Below are 20954 nucleotides of genomic sequence, written 5' to 3' on the forward strand. Positions count from 1 at the left end.
TATTTTTTTATGTTTGGGACTGGAGAGATGTCTCAGCAGTTAAGAGTGTGTGCTATTCTTACAGAGGATCTGGACTTGATTTCCATAACTGACATTAGCTGACCTACAGCTAGCTGCCTATAACTGTAATACCAGCAGATATGAGGCCACTGGCTTCTGAGGATGACTGTTACTCATAACCACACACAGACAAACATGTACACACACTTAAAAATAAAGTATCTATTTATTCATTGGCTTATTCTCTAAAACTGGTATTCAGTTCATCCCTTGCAATTTGTACTCTTCAGAGTCTAGCAAAGGTGAAAGTAAATGAGGTAGATGTAAGTCAATCCTGAGGTTCTAAAACACTGAGAATCAAATGTCGGCACATCTGCTTCACTGTAATGTTTACCTTCTTATCACACAGCAGCAGCAGATGCCACATTTTAGGTTCTTCCTTTAAGACTACCCCTCAGTGATTTTCACTTCTACGTCAACTAACTACATCCATATATTTCCACATAATTTGACCTGAAGAATATATACATGTACATATAGCACACAACTAAATATAAAGCTATTACTGTCCACTATTCCTGGACTCGCCTCATCTCTGTCAGTATAGAATGCATCATAATCTTGAGATATTTTAGAAAAAAATGATCTGCATTCCTCAGTTTCTAAGTATGAGATAGAGATGGAGGTAGTGGAGATGATAGAGATGAAGATGGAAAAGATGGAGATGCAGACAGAGAGATGTGATAGAGGCAGAGGTGGAGACATAAAGAAGGAGAAAGAAATAGAGTTGTAGACAGAGCTGGAGATGGAGACAGACTAAAAACAGATAAGAGATGGGATGGGGAGAGGAAAGGAAAAGAGAAAAAAGAAATGTTTTGGGGGTAAGTTTTAATCTGACACACACTGTCCTTCCAAAGAGTGAAACTATCTCATGTGTTAGTAAATGGGAATTCCAAAGACCCTTCTCTCCTCAGTGTCCACAGGATTTAAAAGAAAGCCTTTTGACAACATGAACACTGGCAGATATTTGTTAATATCTGAATGTTTCAGGCACCAGAAACTTCCAGTCCAAACCACGATACTGACCCTACTTGGTGTTTAGGATAGCAGCATGCAGTTTTTCTGGATTGTGGATACAGCCATGCTGACTAACTTTCCTAGAGCAATGCATATGCGTTTGTATTTGCATGTGCATATGGTACCCTGACAATTTTTTACAACTGATTGAGTTATACTCCCTGTGGTAGAAGGATAACAGGATTCCTTGCTGCACACTGGCACATTCCCCGCGTTATCCACCAGATGGCCATGTAAGAAGTCATTCTGAAATTGCAATTCTGACTAATGAGTTTTTAAATACCGTTGCTTTGGGGCTAGCATTGTTTTATTTGGGGTGGGGAGCAATGTTCTTTTCTTTCTGTGAGATGAAAGGTCTCACTGTAGCTTGGGCTAGCCATAAACTGGTTATGTAGCTGAGGATGACGCTGCCCTCCTGATCCTCCTACCTCCATCTCACCAGTGCTCTGAACTCAATTTATTTTTCTGATATAAATCCCCTCTGTGGCTCTGTGGGAGCCACAGCTGGAGCCTGTATCCTCTGAACAGAATACAGAGTTTTCACATGATGGTCAGTTAATTCCTGACAAGGAGACATGGTGAACACAGTCTCTTTCCAGAGACTGGGGATCAGGTTTATGCCACCATGCCTGGCCTGATCAACATTACTGAATTCAAACTTTAAATCTAGATAAGCTGTAGATGTGGAGAGGAAGCAAGGAGAAACAAGAAAAGTCACACCATTAGAGGGCACTTCTGTAATTTCAGAAGTCTGTTCTCAGAGACTGACTTAGCAAGGCTTACTCTGAAGAGGAATGTATTTCCAGTTGTTTATTTAAAGTGACTAATTCCTCATACATGACAAGAAAGCAGGAGGACTATTTGAAGGAAGGGGACTGGAGGATGGGAGAAGGGAGTGGGAGGCCTTGAATAATCAATAAGTATAATGATACTTATGAGTGAAAGCCTGGCAAGAAAGTCTATTACTTTGTAGGCTAATTAAAAAAAAAATTATAGTGACTAATTCTTAGAATGAAAGTTTTAGAGAGAATACATGGGTTAAAGAAACTATGCAACTTTAAGACCTCCATTGAAACAATCTCTAAATGAATCAATTTTTGATCAGTGAGTATAAATTATGAGTTGAAATCTACATGTTGTGTTTACAAAGTAGTGTTTGATTATCTTTGGTTCCTTCTCAAAACACATTTTTAAAAAATTAAATCCTGTCTATAATCTGATAAAATTGCAAAAATGGCTAATGTTCATCATGGTAACTTTCCCTCCTCAATCATTTCATGTTGAAATGTTGAGTGTTCAGTGAGGCCTAGAAGCCGAGTTCCGTCTTTAGAACACGAATGGGAGAGAGAGAGAAACTACTCCCCCAAATTATCCTTTGACCTCGGCCATCTTAGCACGCACAATGACACTTGTCCTCTCCCACACGAAATAAATAAATAAATGTATGCTTAAAATATTGAATGCTGAACCAGTGTGATATAATACAGAGTCCTGTGTCTTCAAGTTATGTTAATTTTAAACACTTCTGAAAAATCATTCCACCCTGTTCATCATAATTAGCATGACAATTCTGGTGGTTGTCAGAAAGCAAAGATGTACCTGATGTATATTTTAATAAATAAAGAGGAGGCTAATTCAGTACATGCATCCTAAGAGGTAGAGGAAAATGTCTAAAAGTTCCCAACAGAAAGAAGGAATAAATGTTTAAGATAATAAGAATGCTAATTATTCTGACTTGATCAGTGTATGTTAAATACATGTATCAAATTGTCATACTTGACACCCTAAATATATACCATTGTTGTATGCTGATTTAGTTTTTAATTTTAATAAGCTAACTCTATTCTTTCTTGGTGGAGTCTAACATGCCTGTTTACTTCATGTACAAAATTATTAATCTACCATATAAATTCACCATCGGGCCACTTCTGGTAGTCATGGAATGCTAGTTCTCAATCTAAATACCCAAGGGCATCAGCAGCCCACTGGGGCCGAGTCACCTAGTGGAACTGTGCAGTGGGCAGCCTTACAGGCAGACAGGGAACCTACTGCGGTATACCGCCCCGGAGTAGCCAAATCCTCACCCTTCTGAAGAGACTTAAGCAATTGTCTAGTAGCTCCTCTCAGAAGGCAAAGAGGCCTCACCCCGAGAGGAATGACCAAGGATGTTTTATTTGGTTAAAATAGCAAATCTTCCTAGGCACATTTTATTGCATGCTTAGCAAATACCAAATGCTATTCAGACTTTCTACTCCTTTCACCTCAGAAAGTAATGGGGAAGAGAGTAATTGCACTTTCAATTACAGTGCAGCTAAGAAAGGATGGAATATGGAAAAATTTTCTTGAGAGATATTGCAAAGTTTAAGCTCTGCCGTCGATTCTACCTGCAACGGGAGCCCTTCTCTGGCAGTGTAACTGAGGTTTGAGTGATAGCAGCACCTACTTTATACTGCATAATAGTTCTGACCAGCGTTATAACCCAGTGTAAGCATAACTTTCACCACATTTGCTAACTGTAGTAAGACAATCAGGAAAAGAGGCTTTGCACACACTAACTCTATTACTGCAGATATTTTCGGTGGAAAAATAGATTCAAAGCAGACGAAAAATATGCAGAAGAAGTTGAAAGTACTTTTTTGAGCAAGATGACTCTGAAAAATTATTCACACCCTCATTATAAAGTTTATAAACCATTTTTTGTTATCTAAATTTTTTTAGTTTTTTATGTGCATGTGTGTGTGCGCGTGCGTGCATGTGTGCACCTATGCACATGCCTGTGCGTTCAAGTGAATGCCACATACATGTGGGTGTCCCAGAAGGCCAGAGCCACCAGATCCCCCGGAGCTGGAGTTACGAACTGTTATAAGTTACCCTATGTGAATGGTGGGAACAAAACCTGACTCTTCTAGAAGAACAGGAAGTACTGTTAACCACTGAGCCATCTCGTTTTTTTGATGACAAAATTAAAGTCAAATGATGTCAAACTTATAGTAACCGCTCTGTCAATTTTTATTAGCTTCCACTTCATTTCAAATTATTACAAACATTTGTAATTACCTTTTTTCCTGTGGGAAGTACTTTAGTGTGAAACCATCATATTTTTCTAATCCTTGAATTCCTGGGAAATAACTCATTACAAAATTATATAAGAAAAAATTGAATGGTTAATCAGAAGACCAAAACCTCAGTTAACATGTCAATCCTTGTTCCTATCTAGGCCATCCTACAGAAAACTGAGTCAGGAGGACATCAGTTGCCTTGGTAGCATCTTGAGTGCATAGGCCTAAAGAATGAGCTTTAGTTACTGATAGGGAGCCTTGATAAATATCACAATATAACTCATTAGAAAGATCCTTTAAGAAGTTATGACCAATGATTTAAAGGTTTGAGTGGCTTGTTCTACAGAAGTTAAGACGAATGATTTAAATATCTGAGGCCTGGTTTCCGTCATGTAAATGTGTATGCAAATGTGCTTCTGTTAGTTGTAACAATCAGATTGATATCTGATTTATATCATAAAATAACTTTATGACTTTGGATCAACTTTTACAAATGATGGGGCTGAGCATCTCAATCTTTAAAAAATTTACCTAATTTGTGAAACTCTAGAGTTAAGTAAAACATACAAAATTCTGCCAAATTGTAAGCAAGAATTTAAAAATAAATGTGTAAAATCTTTCTGCTCCCTGTGGCTCTCTGTGACATAATTTGGAAGTATCGTTCAATAATGGCGTCAGTGAGGTCACTGAGCAGTGGCTCTGGCCAACTCTTGTGCATAAATTTTGTAAAACATGGAGGGACTGACCCTTGGTGATCCTCTAAGCTCTCAGACACTGACAGGACTTTTTCAGTAAGGATCACATTGGCTTCTCCACAATGAAGTGCTGACTTTCTTTCTTAGGACTCAGGGAAGTTAATGCATCAAAAGTGATTTCATTTCAAAATATTCTTTTGAAATATCTGAGATTCTAGCAAATCCATCCTTAACATTATGAAATGGGTTTAAATGAAACACAGAAGAACTGTTCCAAAATTGTGTGTATGTGTATCACTGATTCTGGGTAAATGTAGGGTGCTGACCCTTCGGGAAGCTTCCTCAGCTGACTCAGGGTCTGCCTGCAGGACTAATTGAAGGGCTTGTTTCTGTTGCCCAGGATGGACCTGCTCCATTGGTGTCTGCTGTGGCTCCTGTTACCGCTCATCTCGAGGACCCAGAAGCTGCCCACCCGAGATGAGGAGCTTTTTCAGATGCAGATCCGTGATAAGGCATTTTTCCATGATTCATCTGTGATTCCAGATGGAGCTGAAGTCAGCAGTTACCTCTTCAGACATACGCCGAGAAGGTATGTCCTTGCCGGGCTTGATGCTCAGTTCCCGTATGAGAGGCTCCACAGCAGACAGTAAGCCCCCACGTGGACTTCTGAAAGCAGCATGTCAACAGCATTGCGTGTTTTCTCTACGGGAGAAAGACATAGTGGCCACGCAATAGCTGCTCGTTGGGTGAGGCTGTCTGGGTCTTCTTAGTTGTGCTCTCCTGTCAGATACAAGAGGCACCTCCGTAGTCTCGATTTTTGAATGAGTGACATCTAACATCTAGGAGAGTAAGGGGTTCCTAAGACAGCTCTGTAAATTGAAATTACTTCAACATATGGCTCTTCAAACGTTTGCATTTATGGAAGGATAGTACAAGGAGACAGGGTGAAATTCTGAGAGATTCAAATATTGAAAAACTGACAACGATCATTTCTTTTGCTCCACCATCAACAGGCTTCTGTAGTGTTTCTAAACATGCCTGTCATTAAAAGTTACACATATATATCATAGGAATGATATCTTTCAAACTATTACATATGAAGTTATCAATCTGTCAAGCTTTAACTCTTTTTGTCTTTCATTGTTAATGTTTTGAAATATTTTTTTTCAACTTGTCTATTTAACCTGAGATGAACTGGTATTCCAGGATATAGAATTTTCCATTGTAACTTACCCATTTTTCCAAAGTCTCAGATAAGGGGTCTTTATGTCATATTTTCGATTTAATGGAGGGAGAATGGTACAATAAACCTCTTCTGTTTAGTGGCCCCACTATTTCATCAGTTGGAAGGAGCACAGAGGACCAGTTTTCAGAGGTGAAGTGAGAACTGTTTCAACCCTGGAGTAAAGTAACTTGTGTGACAGAATGCAATAGACTAAGAACTGACTGGAAATGTCCATACTTATGCACCTCTAAATGCTATTCGTGAGACTGAAGATATAGGGTGAAAAGCTTAGTACATGGAGGAGCTTGTTGCCCTTGTCCTCACAGAGACTTAGTCTGTGAGAAAAAGAAAAGATATATGATGCCATGTACGACTTTAGAGAAATCCTTAATATTAACTGAATTGTCATTGAGAACAGTTTACATTTTTGTCCTTAAAATATTTGAGTGAAAAACACTAAAATTTTTCTTTAGACATGTCTTTCATTTCCAAAATATGCTTGGGTTCTGTTCCCTTTGTAGTGTTCTTTAAAAACAGCTTTTTAATTATATAATCATGTCGCTGAATCAAATAAATGGCTCACCTTCTGATCTTCTAAAAATTAAGTAGTCTTTAGTTGTAGTTTTAAGGGTGGTATTAAAATGGCACTTTTCTTTAAATTATGTTTTTGTTATGCAACACCACACAACTGCCAGTACATTTATAATCTATTATTCTTGTCTCTTTTTTTCCAAAACACACTTTAAGGCCCCTTCTATCTACAGCTGAGTGCAGTGTTTGCTTGCACTAGTTAGGTAGGATCGTAGCCCCAGGAGGACACATACTTTTGGAGTTGGAGGTATGTACAGTGGTAGTACACACAGCTACTGTCCACGTTCTACCCTGAATGGTTGTCCGGAGGAGTAGAAAAAGACATCGAGTCTACAGGTTGTTCTCATATTACACATAAACTGCAAAGCTAGGTGGTGACGTGTTGGGCATCCCTCATTCATGTTTTCTCCTTCATTTCATTTTTGCCAGCCTCACGTGGCAGTACGTATCTGAACACACAGATCATAGCCTTTCACTTCTTATTGTCACTCTCTTCTACGCGTGTTTCCTGTGTATGCTTAATAACAAAGGCATGCCATGCCACATTGTTGGCTTAGGTTCTGGCTTGTCCCTAATTTGCAAGCTTTCAGATGAAAGTGTTACCGTAGGGATGTCCTGCTGCTATATGTGCATGGTAATCACCTCGAGCAATGCAAACATCCTCCTGTGTGTTAACTGGTACACAGTCTGTCTTCAGGTTACTAATACATCATTTTTTAGCTAAGGAAAGAAAGTGCTGTCAGAAAGGGAGAAAGCAGCAAACAGATCAGTTCATCCACTGTTTTGGCTCTGATGTGGCTACCCTGTGCTGCCCAAATAAAACCCAAGAAGCAAACCATAAAATTCCACACACTATTTGATATTGTGCCTCTTTTATGTGATATGGAAAGGCTTGGCTTAATATCATCTCTGCTAAAGGATAAAAAATAATCTTGAGAAAGTAGGCAGATTAAATAGCAAATATCCTAATACATGTGTGGGTGGCCGTGGTACCAGACTTGGCACAGTAAACAATTGAATCAGCTAGTTGTCATCTTAGATCATTGTCTAGTATTATTTTAAAGATGTTGCATGTGCTTAATATGCTTCTCAGTCTGTCTTCTCTTGCCCTATATCACCTGCCATCTCCAAATTCATCCCTGAAGAGTGAAGAGAAAACTTCTATTTTTATTCAGATTTTATGTATTCAAATAGAAATAGATTCTAGATATAATATCCTCAGGCCAAAGTAACAAGATTGCTGTTAAGATTCTGGAGTTCAGCTCATTGCCTTAGTAATGCATTCATTCAAAAATATTCAGCAAGTGCTTGCTTTATTCAGAAATTTGTGCTAGCATGCTGTGCATAGGGCATACAGTGACATGGAAAATGAGCCCTAACTGGGCTTTGGGGTAATGTGAGATCAAATAACCACACAAATGCATATAGACACAAATTGCAGTAAATGTGACAAGTGAAGAACATAGACCCTGACAGAGAATATGCAAATCTCTCTGGAATGATTGAGGAAGGACATTTCTGAAGAAGCAGGATGTAAATGTAAGTAGGGCACATCTCAGAGACCCAGGAGAGGGAAGAGTTTGGGAGAAGTTCTATGTGGTTACAGCACAAAAGCTGAAGAGGTAGAGACAAGAATAAAGCCTGATAGGGAAGGCATGACCTCACTCAGAAAGCTTGACCATGGATGAGATCAGTTAGAGACATTCTCAAAGCTATAAAGAGGCTCGAAGCTGAAGAAGAAGTGGTGTGTGTGTGTGTGTGTGTGTGTGTGTGTGTGTGTATAATATTCCCTTAGTTTTATTTCAGCTTCCCAGCAGGGTACACTTAGTTTATTCAGGGCTATGGAAACCATCTTGACCTTCCATTTGTTACACATGCCACACAGCTTCCTTGCCTAGTATAAGGAAGGCACCAGCATCCATACTTATAAATATACAAAAATCTAAAAAAAAAACCCCAAAAAACCAAAACATTGAGACTGAACAATCTCAGTCTAATATGAGATTTTAAAATTATCTCAGCATAGTAGAGTTTGAAATAGTAGATTTGAAATAATCATTTATAGCGTGTTATACAAGTAAAACGCAAGGTCTGTACAGGGCCATGACGATGCTCAGGCTCCGGGCCACCTTACTTCATACATAAGGGCCTGGCAACTGCTCTTGTGCAAACAATGCTTGTGAATTACGGTGCTTGGGAAATGGTACGGGAGCCTGTGAGAAACGATGAGGCTGAGATATAAGAAAGGAACTCTGACATCAATGGTGATGTATTGATGTTGATTTCCCTCTCAGTTTGGGAACAAGAAATTCTGCATACTTCATTTTCAACTTGGAAAAGTTAGAAAAGGGTTGTTTTTATTCTGGTCACCCAGTGTTTCACCAGGTTCTAGAAACTTTGAATCAAGCTTTTTATAGAGATTGATCCTGTTTCAACGGAAAGAATAGTTGAAAGTAGGAAAATGATTTAACAGTGGAAATCACAACCGGTCAGTTGATTCAACAAATATTTTGAATTATTTCGGTGTCTGAGTATATATATCAACGAAACAAACAGCTGCCCTCTTGTTGTCAGTCTAGTTGAGGAAGACAGAAAATTGAAAAAGGAATAAAAGAAGCACAATATGTTAGGTTCCAATAAATGTTTTGAAAATAAAATGAAAGAGACACTCATTCGCAAGAAAGAAATATTTTACATATGGCGTCCAAATGGATCCACAGCGCTGGAGTGGAGAGCTGAAGGAAGCCCCAGGGTCTCAAGGACAAGTGCTTTGTCAGGCAGAGGAGCAGACCTGCAGAGGCCCCAGGCTGGTGCCACACAGCCGGGCTCTGAGGGACATTCAGCAGAGGTTGAGCGTGAAGGGAGTGTGAGGCGCTGTCAGCTGTGTGGCTGGCACTCTGCAGCACACAGGGGCCAGCGGATCTTAAGCCAGGGCACGTGTTGTGTTTGAGGGTTACAACATCAAGGGGCTCCAGTGTGAAAACAGGGAGCAGGTCAGGAGGCTTCAGCAAGGCTTCAGCAAGAGGGAATGAAGACAGACCAGCCAGGAGAGAGCAGTAGTTTCTACATGTATTTCAAAGGCAAAGTAAAAAAAAAAAAAAAATGTCTGCTAATACATTGTGTACGAGGGAGCTAAAAGCCACCAACAGAAACTCCAAAAGGCTCATCTGGAGTGGCCTGACCTTGGTCTACTGAAAGGGGGTCGGCTGCAGGAATTCAGATTAGATGCCTCAGGTTTGTAATGCCACCGTCTTCTTGATGATGGAAAAAGTTCAGGCTAGGGATTTAAACCTGAGAGAGTTAACACGTAAGAGGCAACGCCAGGCATCTGAAGTGATCCGGCGGCAAGAAGTGATAGAGAAGCCATGTGAATGCTCGCTAGAGAGATTGGATGTGGGAGACACGCTCAGAGTCAGCAGAGTAGGGAACTGTGGTCAATCTGGCATGTGTGCTGGTGGTGAGCATATGGAGAAGAAAGATTTGAGGGATGCTGAGCTGGTACAGTACACAGGAAGCGAAGCCCACCCACCTTTTTTGCCATAGAGTCTGTGAGCACTGTGTGTGGGCTGGCCAGCAGTGATTCCAGTTTCCCTCATTTGCAAGGTTACAGGCTTTGAAAGACAATTAAGTAAAATTATGAAGGCAATTTGGAGTTAGAATCTGCATCTTTTTATCGGTTAATGATGTTTTTATTTTCCATAAAATATCTCCTGAGGTACCATAAAAAATGTCTGAGGTAAAAGCACAGAGAAGACTGTTTTGATTTTTTTTAAATTCTTTTTAAAAATTGTTAACACACTTAATTCAACAGGATGTTTTGGTAATAAATAAACAATAAACACATGCACTCTGTTATCTTGCCAGAGATAAAGGGTACATTTTACAACTATGATATTGATGTCAGAAATGGATATTTTGACATAGGAGGTGTACCATCAGAGTACCATCAAGGTAACACAAACATTTGTCAAAGTACAGTGCTATAGGCCACACAAGGAATATTATATGGTGGAGGCCCCTACAGATGGGCAAGAGTTCATCTTGAACTCAGAACACTTGGTTGACTATCCTTTGTTTTTGTTGGTATTAAGTTTGGCTGCCGATTTGCATTTGGACTTCTAACTCTTGGACTTTCATAGTTTTATGTTTTCTCTGAGGTATGTTAAATGAATAAAATGAAAACCAAGTGGCTTTTCTGGTAAGTCTTGATTGTTGTTGTCAGAGTCATCACAGGGTCTGAACTTTCCCACAGGTATTTCTTCATGGTTGAGGAAGACAACACCCCTCTGTCAGTCACAGTGACACCTTGTGATGCACCTCTGGAGTGGAAGCTTAGCCTGCAGGAGCTGCCTGAGGAGGCGAGTGCGGATGGATCAGGTAAACAGCAGGATACAGATAGTCTCAGCTCTCTGAAAGACAGCTGGAAGCCTTCTGAGACACACAGGCTTCTGTAAGAGAAACAGCCCAGTTGTACATGTGAGGCTGGAGACCAAAATGGAGAAATGTCATGGGGTGACCCCGAACATGGCAAAGTAAAAGAAACAAATGGGGGTGTGGAGCTGAACAGTTTGCACAGCCTCTGTGTCTGCTCTGGGCAAGCCTGCGTGGTCCTCGATTTCAGCCTCAGACATTCTGGCTTAACTGTTGTGGGGCACAAAAGGCTCTCAATAGGTGGGTTTGAGGCTCAGCCGAGGTTAAGGATAAAGGGCAAGTAAACAGAGAAGCATTTAGCACTGTTTAAAGCCAGAGTGAGAAGCAAGTCGGTATGAGAAAAGGGTTAGTCACCTAAAGAAGATGGAGAGGGTGGAAAGCAAACAGAAGATAAGGAGTGAAACCCAGCTGTGGCTCCTCTAGGAGAGTCTTAAAGACAAAGCCCTGTCAGCTGCTCCTATGAGAAGGATGCTTGTGAGCTATAATACCTGGGCCATCTTGGAAAAGCCTATGGGAAGCAGTAAGACTTACAATGCAGGTTCTGCTCTTCCCATGATTGTGGAGCCATTGCCTCTGTTAGGAATATGTCATGTCTTTGACATGAAGATAAGATGTTTGAAAACACAATGGAAGGCTGGCAAGCCACAGTAACATGCAGCTTATGTTTCTCCCTTGCTCTCCAGGTGACCCTGAGCCACTTGACCAGCAGAGGCAGCAGATGACTGATGTGGAGGGCACAGAACTGTTCTCTTACAAGGGCAATGACGTAGAGTATTTTCTGTCTTCAAGTTCCCCAGCTGGTTTGTATCAGGTGGAGCTTCTTTCAACAGAGAAAGACACACATTTCAAAGTGTATGCCACCACCACTCCAGAATCTGATCAGCCGTACCCTGACTTGCCATATGACCCCAGAGTTGATGTGACCTCTGTCGGACGTACCACAGTCACTTTAGCCTGGAAACCGAGCCCCACAGCCTCTTTGTTGAAACAACCCATAGAGTACTGTGTGGTAATCAACAAGGAACACAATTTCAAAAGTCTCTGTGCAGTGGAAACAAAGATGAATTCGGATGATGCCTTCATGGTGGCACCCAAACCTGGCCTGGACTTCAACCCCTTTGACTTTGCCCATTTTGGATTTCCAACAGATAATTTGGGTAAAGATCGAAGCTTCCTGGCAAATCCTTCTCCCAAAGTGGGGCGCCATGTCTCCTGGAGGCCCAAGGTTGACATTCAGAAAATCTGCATAGGAAACAAAAATATTTTCACAGTCTCTGACCTGAAGCCTGACACTCAGTACTACTTTGATGTCTTCATGGTCAATACCAACAGCAACATGAGCACAGCTTACGTGGGTGCCTTTGCCAGAACCAAAAAGGAAGCAAAACAGAAGACAGTGGTGCTCAAAGATGGGAGGGTCACCGACGTGTTTGTTAAAAGGAAGGGGACAAAGTTTCTACGGCTTGCTCCAGCTTCCTCTCACCAAAAGGTCACCTTATTTATTCACTCTTGTCTGGACACTGTTCAAGTACAAGTGAGAAGGGATGGAAAGCTGCTCCTGTCTCAGAATGTGGAAGGCATTCGGCAGTTTCAGCTCAGAGGAAAACCCAGAGCAAAATACCTCATTCGGCTGAAAGGCAACAAGAAAGGAGCATCCACGTTGAAAATACTGGCTACCACCAGGCCCAGTAAGCAGGAATTCCCTTCTCTTCCCCAAGACACAAGAATCAAAGCCTTTGACAACCTACGCACCTGCTCTTCCGTCACCGTGGCTTGGCTGGGCACCCAAGAAAGGAGAAAGTTTTGTATCTACAGAAAAGAAGTGGATGGAAACTACAGGGTAGACCAGAGAAGAAGAGACCAAAACCAGTGCCTCGGACCAGACACTAGGGAGAAGTCAGAGAAGGTCCTTTGCAAATACTTCCATGGCCAAAACCTGAAGAAAGCAGTGACCACAGAGACAATCCGAGATCTACAGCCTGGCAAGTCTTACCTGCTGGATGTCTATGTCGTAGGACACGGGGGACACTCTGTGAAGTATCAGAGTAAAGTCGTGAAAACAAGGAAGGTCTGTTAGTTACCTTGAGTGGAGATGTGTAGACCTACAGGAGAGACGTGAAATCACTTTGCCTGTAAACTGACTACTCCCACACGGCAAACGGAAGTTGTGACCTGTGCTTGAAAGAAGATGCCAACCTGTGTACATTAATGTCTGTCTAACATAACCTGTAGACTTGTATTCACACACAGCTGTGGAACTTACGGTCCATCTGTCTGATGTTGGTTGATGTCAAACAAAGAGGGTATCTTGATGGATACCACTCTTTGCTTTGACCATTGCATGAACTGCTTCTAAATTATTTTATTACCTAAAAATTTAAAATATGCCGTTCGTTGCACACATCACAAATGCATATCATTCCTCTCTATAGATGTTAGGGGAAATATATAAATATAAATATAAATATAAATTATTTTATAAAGTCTGTTTTAAATGTTGATGTTCCTATTATTGTAAGCTATTAAATTCTTTCTCTGTTAAAGCATAGATCTAATCAAAGATCACATCACCCTCTCAGCAGTAATATTGTTGTTGTAAATTCTTATTTGTTCAGTAAAATGTTTAAATTCTGTATGTATCTCATGTAAAAAGTTGATATACATTATATTCATGTACATAAAATTAAGGATATTAGATTATTACACTGTTTGTTTTCCCAAGCAGTACCGTGGTGCTTTCAGTTTCTCATCTGTCCTTAAAACTGTGCTTCTCTGTAACTTGGCATAAAAAATTTAGTCTTCTTTAGTAGCTGGATGAAATGTTGCCTCTCTTGACATTTACTGGCATCAAGAGCCAGTTATTCCATCTGGATTTGCACATCAAGTGGGAGCCGTCCTTTGTGGGAGCCCAAGAACCATTATAGGCTTGTTTGAGACTAGGACCAGCCAAACACTATCAACCTGATGAACAATCATTTTAAGTATTTATTTTAAGTGGCCAAATTGAGACAGGATAAGTATTTTCCATTTGCTTAAATTGTGGCAAACCTTTTTAACCACTACCTGAAGCAAGTGAAAACACATTGATTAGGACTTTTATCAGTCATAACACAGCCATTACATCTGCTATTTATGACACTCACAAAACACTGCCGAAGTTAACTTTGCGTTTTCATCTGTTTTTAAAGGTAATTCAAGTGTAAGATATAAGACTGGCAGATAACAGGGCATGCCTCTACCAGGGCAGCATGAGGCCAGTTTTATCCTCGACAGATTTTACTCAAGAAATCCTAAAACATCACGATACCACAGGAGCATGATTCAGAAATACCTATAAGTTTTAATCATCTAAAACAACGTGACTTTAGGACAGCCCGTCACTGCCCAGCATTCCCCTTTCCCATTCATCAAGTTGGGGTAGTGTAGATGAGGATGCAATGACACTGTTAGATACTCTCTGCCATAAGAAGCTGCCATTTGCAAAACTCCAGCTCTAACACATATGTTTTATGGCTTCCGAGGGGACAGGCACAGTTGCTTTCTTTGCTGCACACCAGCACAGCCTTTGCCAGTGAGAGTTCAGCAGCAGCGTTGCTATGGAATATAGGAACACTGTGACTGAGAGGGACCTACTCACAGTCCCTGAGACATGTGCTCTGCTGACCTTAGGAGGAAATGCATCCGTTACGACACACCTTCTGACTCCTCAGCAGTAACTTTCCAGCACAACCGATCCGTCCTTGCAATGCAGGAATGCCACCTGAAATACCTTTTTGAAAGCTGAAGACTATCTACCCAATGCTCTATTTAAGCAACTGCAATACATGGAGAGGCTGACAACGTCCAGGTAAACTATGTTCAGCTATGAACATGGGAGAAAAAGCTTCCTAATATTTGCTGAGCAACTTGTGAGCGAGAATATAGTAAGCCAGCTTTATTGCTACTTTCAAGGTCTGGGCTCTTGGGTACTGCCTAATACGTGCAGGCTGGGAGCCAGGCTGAGGTGATCTAACTAAGCTTTTAGTTCTCTGTTGGGTGTGAAGGTGATTTCTTCATATTATGGACAAATACAAGAATCTTCTCATGGCTTTAGAAAACATTTGCCTTTTAAAACTAAGGAATATGGAAGAAACCGGGAAACTTCTATTCATAACAAAGGAGAAACCTGTGCAAATCATGTCCTGCTACTCACTGATGTGCTAAGATTCCAAGAGCATCTAGGTAGATTAGGAACAAGAAGGAAGGATTCCTTCACATTTTGAAAAGAACCACAAGCTTGCTTACCTAAAAACAAAACCTGGCCTATGCTAATTTCTGAGTGAACAATAGATACCGAGGAGAATGATGCATGCCAGATGTCATGTGTAGACAGGTATTGAGAAGAGAAGGTTTTGAGATATTTAGCTCATAATCTTTACTTTTCAAGTGCAATGACAGAGAAAGTACAGAATACATTTAAAACAAAAGAAACGAAAATAGAAAATTTTTTGCCCAAGTGTGATAGTACGCTCTGATCCAGCACCCATGAGACAGAGGGAAACAGAGCTCTGTGAGTCTGAACTCAGCCTGATATGTTTGGTGAGTTCCAGGCCCTCTAAGGGCTAAAAGGTGAAAAACAAAACAAAACAAACAAACGAATGGTTTTATAATTGAAATAGTTAAGTAGGCTACTATGTACACTCCAAAATCCTTTCCAAATACAAGTCATGATTTTTGATTGAAAAAAAAAGTCATTTGTAGGTTAGTTTTTTTAAAGTAATCTTTTAATGCTCGTTATTTCTGATTTTCTCAAGAATGTGTGTTGTCTATAACTGATCACTTCAGAGTTGTAAGAAAAAATTTTAGAGACAAAGTATTTCTACTGTATGTTTGCATACACATAGTTAAGACCTAGACTGTGGAGTCTAAATTATTAAGAAACTACAAAAACATAGCAGATTTTTAAAATTAATTTTTAATCAGTATCTCGATTTTTTTTATGGGTGTTTTGCTTGCATGTATATCTGTGCACCAAGTCTGTCTCTGGTGTCTGTGGAGGCCAGAATTTTGTGTGACTCCCCTAGAACTGTGGGTGCAGATTGTTGGAGCCACTTTTTGCTCCTAAAAACCTCAATCCTCTGGAAGAGCACCAGTGTTCTTAATACCGGAACATCTCTTTAGCCCCTACATCAGTTTTAAAACATGCACTCAAAGATTAGAGCTGAAAATTGCACAAGCATCCTTGGATTTTGTTGCCCAGAACTCATCTGAAGTAAGTACAATTTCCATGTCCCAAATAGTCAAGTGGATTACAAGAGCCCAGTTTAATCTGATGCATTTTAGAATTTGAGCAGCACTTAGGGCTTCTTTAAAATTGTTTGAATTGTTTCACTGTGTGCACGGGCGTTCTCTGTGCATGGGGGCCCTTTGCCTGCAGAAGACAAAGGAGACCACTGGAGCTCTTGGGACTGGAGGAACACATGGTTGTGAACTGACAGGAGGATTATGGGGAGTTGAACCTGGGTCCTCTGGAAGAGCAGCAAGTGCTCTTCTCCACTCAGCCATCTCACTGACCTCATCAATTAATCCTTGTTGATTACCTTGGGGGCGGTGTTAGGTGTGGGCATGCTCATTGAAATCACACGTATACACATTTTTTGTCTTGCAATTTGGTGATTAAGGTGGTGTTTAATCCAAGACCCCTTCCAGCACTTTACCAACTCCTCCTGTGGACCAACTAGCAGCCGCTCCCGAGATCTACTCCAGACACCAGCCCAGGCTTCTTCTTCTTTTTCTTTAAATTTTATATAATTTTTTAAATTTTTTATTTAACTTTTATTAATTACACTTTATTCATTTTGTATCCCCCCATAAGCCCCTCCCTCCTCCCCTTCCGGTCCCACCCTCCACCCCCTTTCTGCATGCATGGCCCTCCCCAAGTCCACTGATAGGAGAGGTTCTCCTCTGCTTCTTTCTGATCTTAGTCTATCATTTCTCATCAGAAGTCAGCCCAGGCTTCTTAACTCCTTCCCAATACTTTGCCAGCGCTTTCCTGGATCATCTGTCACTGCTGTCCGACCTTACAATGAGAAATCTGAGGTCTCCTAGCTTCCTTCACTCCCGGCTTACTGCTTACTCGGGACTTGGTTTTAAGCATGGGTTCACGTTAAGGAAGCATACAACAGCTTACCCAACTGATTCCTACAGACCAGCTGGCTGAACAGCAAAACGAAACAATGCCTGCTGGCCAACTTGAGCAAGCTCATTTGCAGCTTCACCATGCTGGCTTCCTTTCCTACTTTGATAAGGTGTCCTCCACTGGGAACCTGCCTTTAGCTTTCCTTCCTCCCACTCCCCCACCCCCCACACCCCCGGACCAAGCCAATGTGACTTCATGAAGCCCAGCCATCAGCTGTCATCTAGTTGTAGGTTTCTGGGTGCCCTGGAAGGCATCGTAGCACATTCACCATTGGTTTTCTCCCAGGGAGCTTTGGCCAGAAAAATAACACCGTAGTTGTGATATCTGGGCTTTTGTTGTTGGTTTGAAAATGGGAAGTACAAGAGAGAAGAGCAGACCAAAAAAGTAGAGTACCAAAAGAAGAGCAGTTAAAGAAGAGCAGTTTTGTCTAGTTTCCTTTTCTGGGAGGCCCAAGAGATGAGACGTGGATGTTGTAATACAATCTGGTTTTATTAAGACCTTTCATACTGTCCTACATGCAACTCACCCTGGAAATTCTGACCCAAATCAGCATCGCTATTAAAATTGTACCGCGACAGACACTTTTCATTTCTTAGGAGTGCCCAAACATGTGTATAAACAGGGTAGGCTTAACTTCTCTTTATACCTTTTCCTTCCAACCATGAGAAGTAGTTTAGTAAACAAAATTTAGCCTATATTTCTTTCACAGGTAGTTTTACAATCTCCTTCTTACTTGCAAAGGAAAAAGAAAGGTTGATGATAAACCACCTAGATAGACAATTGGCCTAAGATTGAAGAATTGGGTCCTAGGTGTACTGATGATGCTTTGTTGTCCCTAAGAAGGTCTCAGTAGAGACAGAAAGGGACCAGCTTTGGAGGTGAGGGAGGACCCAGGGTCCTAGTCAAACCCAAGGATGCTTATCTTATTCTGCAGTACCATGTTTTCACAGCTGGAGAGATCACATCGAAAGGCAGTTACAGACAAGGATGCTACTGGAATGTAGTCTCTACTCACTAAGCCTCTTAGAACTTTCCGGAAAGTGGTGTTCCAGAAACTTGTTAGAAATGTAGTTTGAGACTAAGCCAGGGGCAGACATATAAGTTAACCTCCTAGAACAGAACCTTTCCTCAAGAGATCAGATATGGAAATACTTTTTGAGTGAAGACAGAGGTGTAAATTACTGGAGTTAGCAGAGATCAGTTCTGATTGAGGGTGACGGGATGCAGATGGTGCAATCTAGAAAACAAAACCAAATTGTAAATGAGATGTGGAATGAACCTGCTGTTTCAGCTTGGCCCTGGCATAAATCTGGGCTATGTAAGCAGCAGTTTCAAACCATAGTCTCCCTCCGCTCCTCTCCCTCCTCCCCCCTCGACTCCATTCCTTCCCCTCAGTCATCCCCCTCCCTTCAATCTTTTTCTCCCTCTCCCTTTCTCTCCCCACCTTCTTACAAATACTTCCTGAGATCAGTATCCATATAAATTGTCATAATTTGGAAATAAGCAAATATGCAGTTCTTGTATGCATTTGCCTCTTAGTATAATCTCTCCAACTGTGCAAACATGGTAGCACAGGGTACTATAAGCAGTTGTTTCAGGTCGAACCTTACAAAGCCCCAAGGTATTCATATCTGATTATTAGTCTAACAGATTTTTGCTTCTGAGAAAAAGATATATACTAAGGAGAACAAAGCAGTTAACACTTGGGGCACAGAAGGCTGATTGAGCCATTTTAGAAGATGTTTCCTGAACTGTCAAGGAGGACTTAGCATAGGAGTACCTTCATCGCACTGGCTGGAATAGTCACACAGTGCTAGACAGACACCCCAACAACCAGGGAAAAGGTCTGTTCTAAAGATGCTCTCTATCTGGGGCTGGGAAGTGGCTCAGAGGTTAAGAGCACTGGCTGCTCTTCCAGAGGATGAGAGTTCAATATTCAGCATATACACAGCCACTCAGAACCATCTGGAACTCCACTCTCATAACCAACATCCCTTTCTGGCCTCTGCAGCCACCAAGCATGAATGTGGTGCACAGACATTATACAGACAAAACATCCATACAGCAGATGGCTACAAGCCATTAACAGCACTGCTGTGGTCCAATGTTTGGTTTCCATGCAGATCAGCAGTGGCTAAACCTTAGAACAGTTAATGCTTTCTGCATTTTCTAGATATAATAAGAACTTTAGGTGAGACAAATAAGCACACATACAATTGCTTAAATAAAGAAATAACATTCCAGTAGTTTTATCGTGACAAGTGTATTATAAGCCATTTAAGTTAGTGGCACTAACTATCTCCTCACGGAGGTAAGGTTTGTAACTACTGCTCCCCAGCTGTAAGTTACAGGTTGTTGAATTCTGTGGCTTTTCATCAACACAAGACTCAGCGCTCAGGTATGGGGAAATGGCAGAAATCTGAAAGAAGGATACAGAGTCACAACATGAACAATTCATTCTGTGCATGGCTGACTGACGCAGTAGAGACTGGTCCTTCAAACACGGCTGTGTGCTGAGCAAACTTAGAGGCTCTCAATATCAAACACTCGCCCGTTTGCCATGGGCAGGCATTCCAGGGGCCCAACTTGAAGAGGGCAGATGTGTACTGAGTTCTTGAGATTTTGGTTGACAAACATACAGAATATTCATATTCTGCTGTAGGAATCTTGAAAGAACAGAACTACTGTTTTCTAATGTCTCGGAGGACTTAAACAAGGTCTTAGATTGCTTATTGCCCCTCACAAAGCCACCTCCTACTTTCAAAGTCTTAGTGACTTACCCTTATTCAAAGGAGGAAAATACATTGTTTTCTTCAGGGGTTTGTGTTTCTCTGCTGAAGTTATTCTTCTTAATCAGAGAAAGAAGAGTGGTAGAAATGAAACTTTGGGTGTTTTTTTTTTTTTTAACTTCTGGAACTTACACATCCTTATTTGTAAAATGAGGATGCTGATGGTTGCCATGTACTTCACAATGAGCGCCGGACCTCTGAAACACAGTACTTCAACCCTCATAGCCACAGTCAGATGAAGGCAGGATTGCATTCTCGCTTAACAAAAGGAAAGAACAAAGAAAGCATACACAGTGCCCAAGGCCACAGGTTAAGATGGAGTAGAACCAGGATGTATGAGCTCTAGACATATGCATCTTTCTGTATGCCCATTCAGTTAGGGTATCACTAGGATAGGGTATGGCCAGGATTGGGTACTGCAAAGCCAGTTGAAACAAGGGGAAATTAACATGCTTGCACATTGACAGATTGCCTGTGAGATGAATAAATGTGGACAGCTAGAAACAGAAGAGAAACAATTGATTAATTGCTGAGTTCTTAACATTATGTGGTGTTTTCCCATCTTACACTGTGTCTTATGCTACCACAATAAAAATGTTTGGTATTTGATTCTGATTGTTATTCTATAGAATTCGCTGTAATTCTTATATATGGTGTGACTGTTTGTAACATGTAGTAATAAAGGTATCTTTAATGCTCCTGTTCAGTCCAGAAGCAGCTGTCTGTGGTTACCTGTTTTTTGTCTTGCCTGTGTGCATATTATTGTTTTTTTCTCTTTCTCTTTTAATAGAAGATATTTGGGGGCTTTTCACTATGTAGCTGCCAAACTTTGAATTGGGGGTCTTTATCTTAAACTGAAGCATTTTATCCTTGATCTGCATGACCAACTTCTGAAGTAGATTCTGTTGT

The 20954-nt window shown here is 41.0% G+C and overlaps 1 protein-coding gene across 1 annotated transcript in view; it reads left to right on the plus strand.

Moving 5' to 3' along the window:
• Window positions 1-20751, plus strand: part of Ndnf (neuron derived neurotrophic factor) — a 42897-nt gene extending 22146 nt beyond the window's left edge. The window contains exons 2-4 of the mRNA XM_021653054.2: window positions 5232-5420; window positions 10900-11024; window positions 11762-20751. Coding sequence (XP_021508729.1) covers window positions 5233-5420; window positions 10900-11024; window positions 11762-13155 — 1707 coding nt within the window. The 5' untranslated portion in view covers window position 5232 and the 3' untranslated portion in view covers window positions 13156-20751. The remainder of the gene's footprint in view (window positions 1-5231; window positions 5421-10899; window positions 11025-11761) is intronic.
• Window positions 20752-20954: the final 203 nt, after the last annotated feature.

The sequence above is a fragment of the Meriones unguiculatus genome, chromosome 21 (assembly GCF_030254825.1).
Source record: "Meriones unguiculatus strain TT.TT164.6M chromosome 21, Bangor_MerUng_6.1, whole genome shotgun sequence".
Classification (NCBI taxonomy): Eukaryota; Metazoa; Chordata; class Mammalia; order Rodentia; family Muridae; genus Meriones; species Meriones unguiculatus.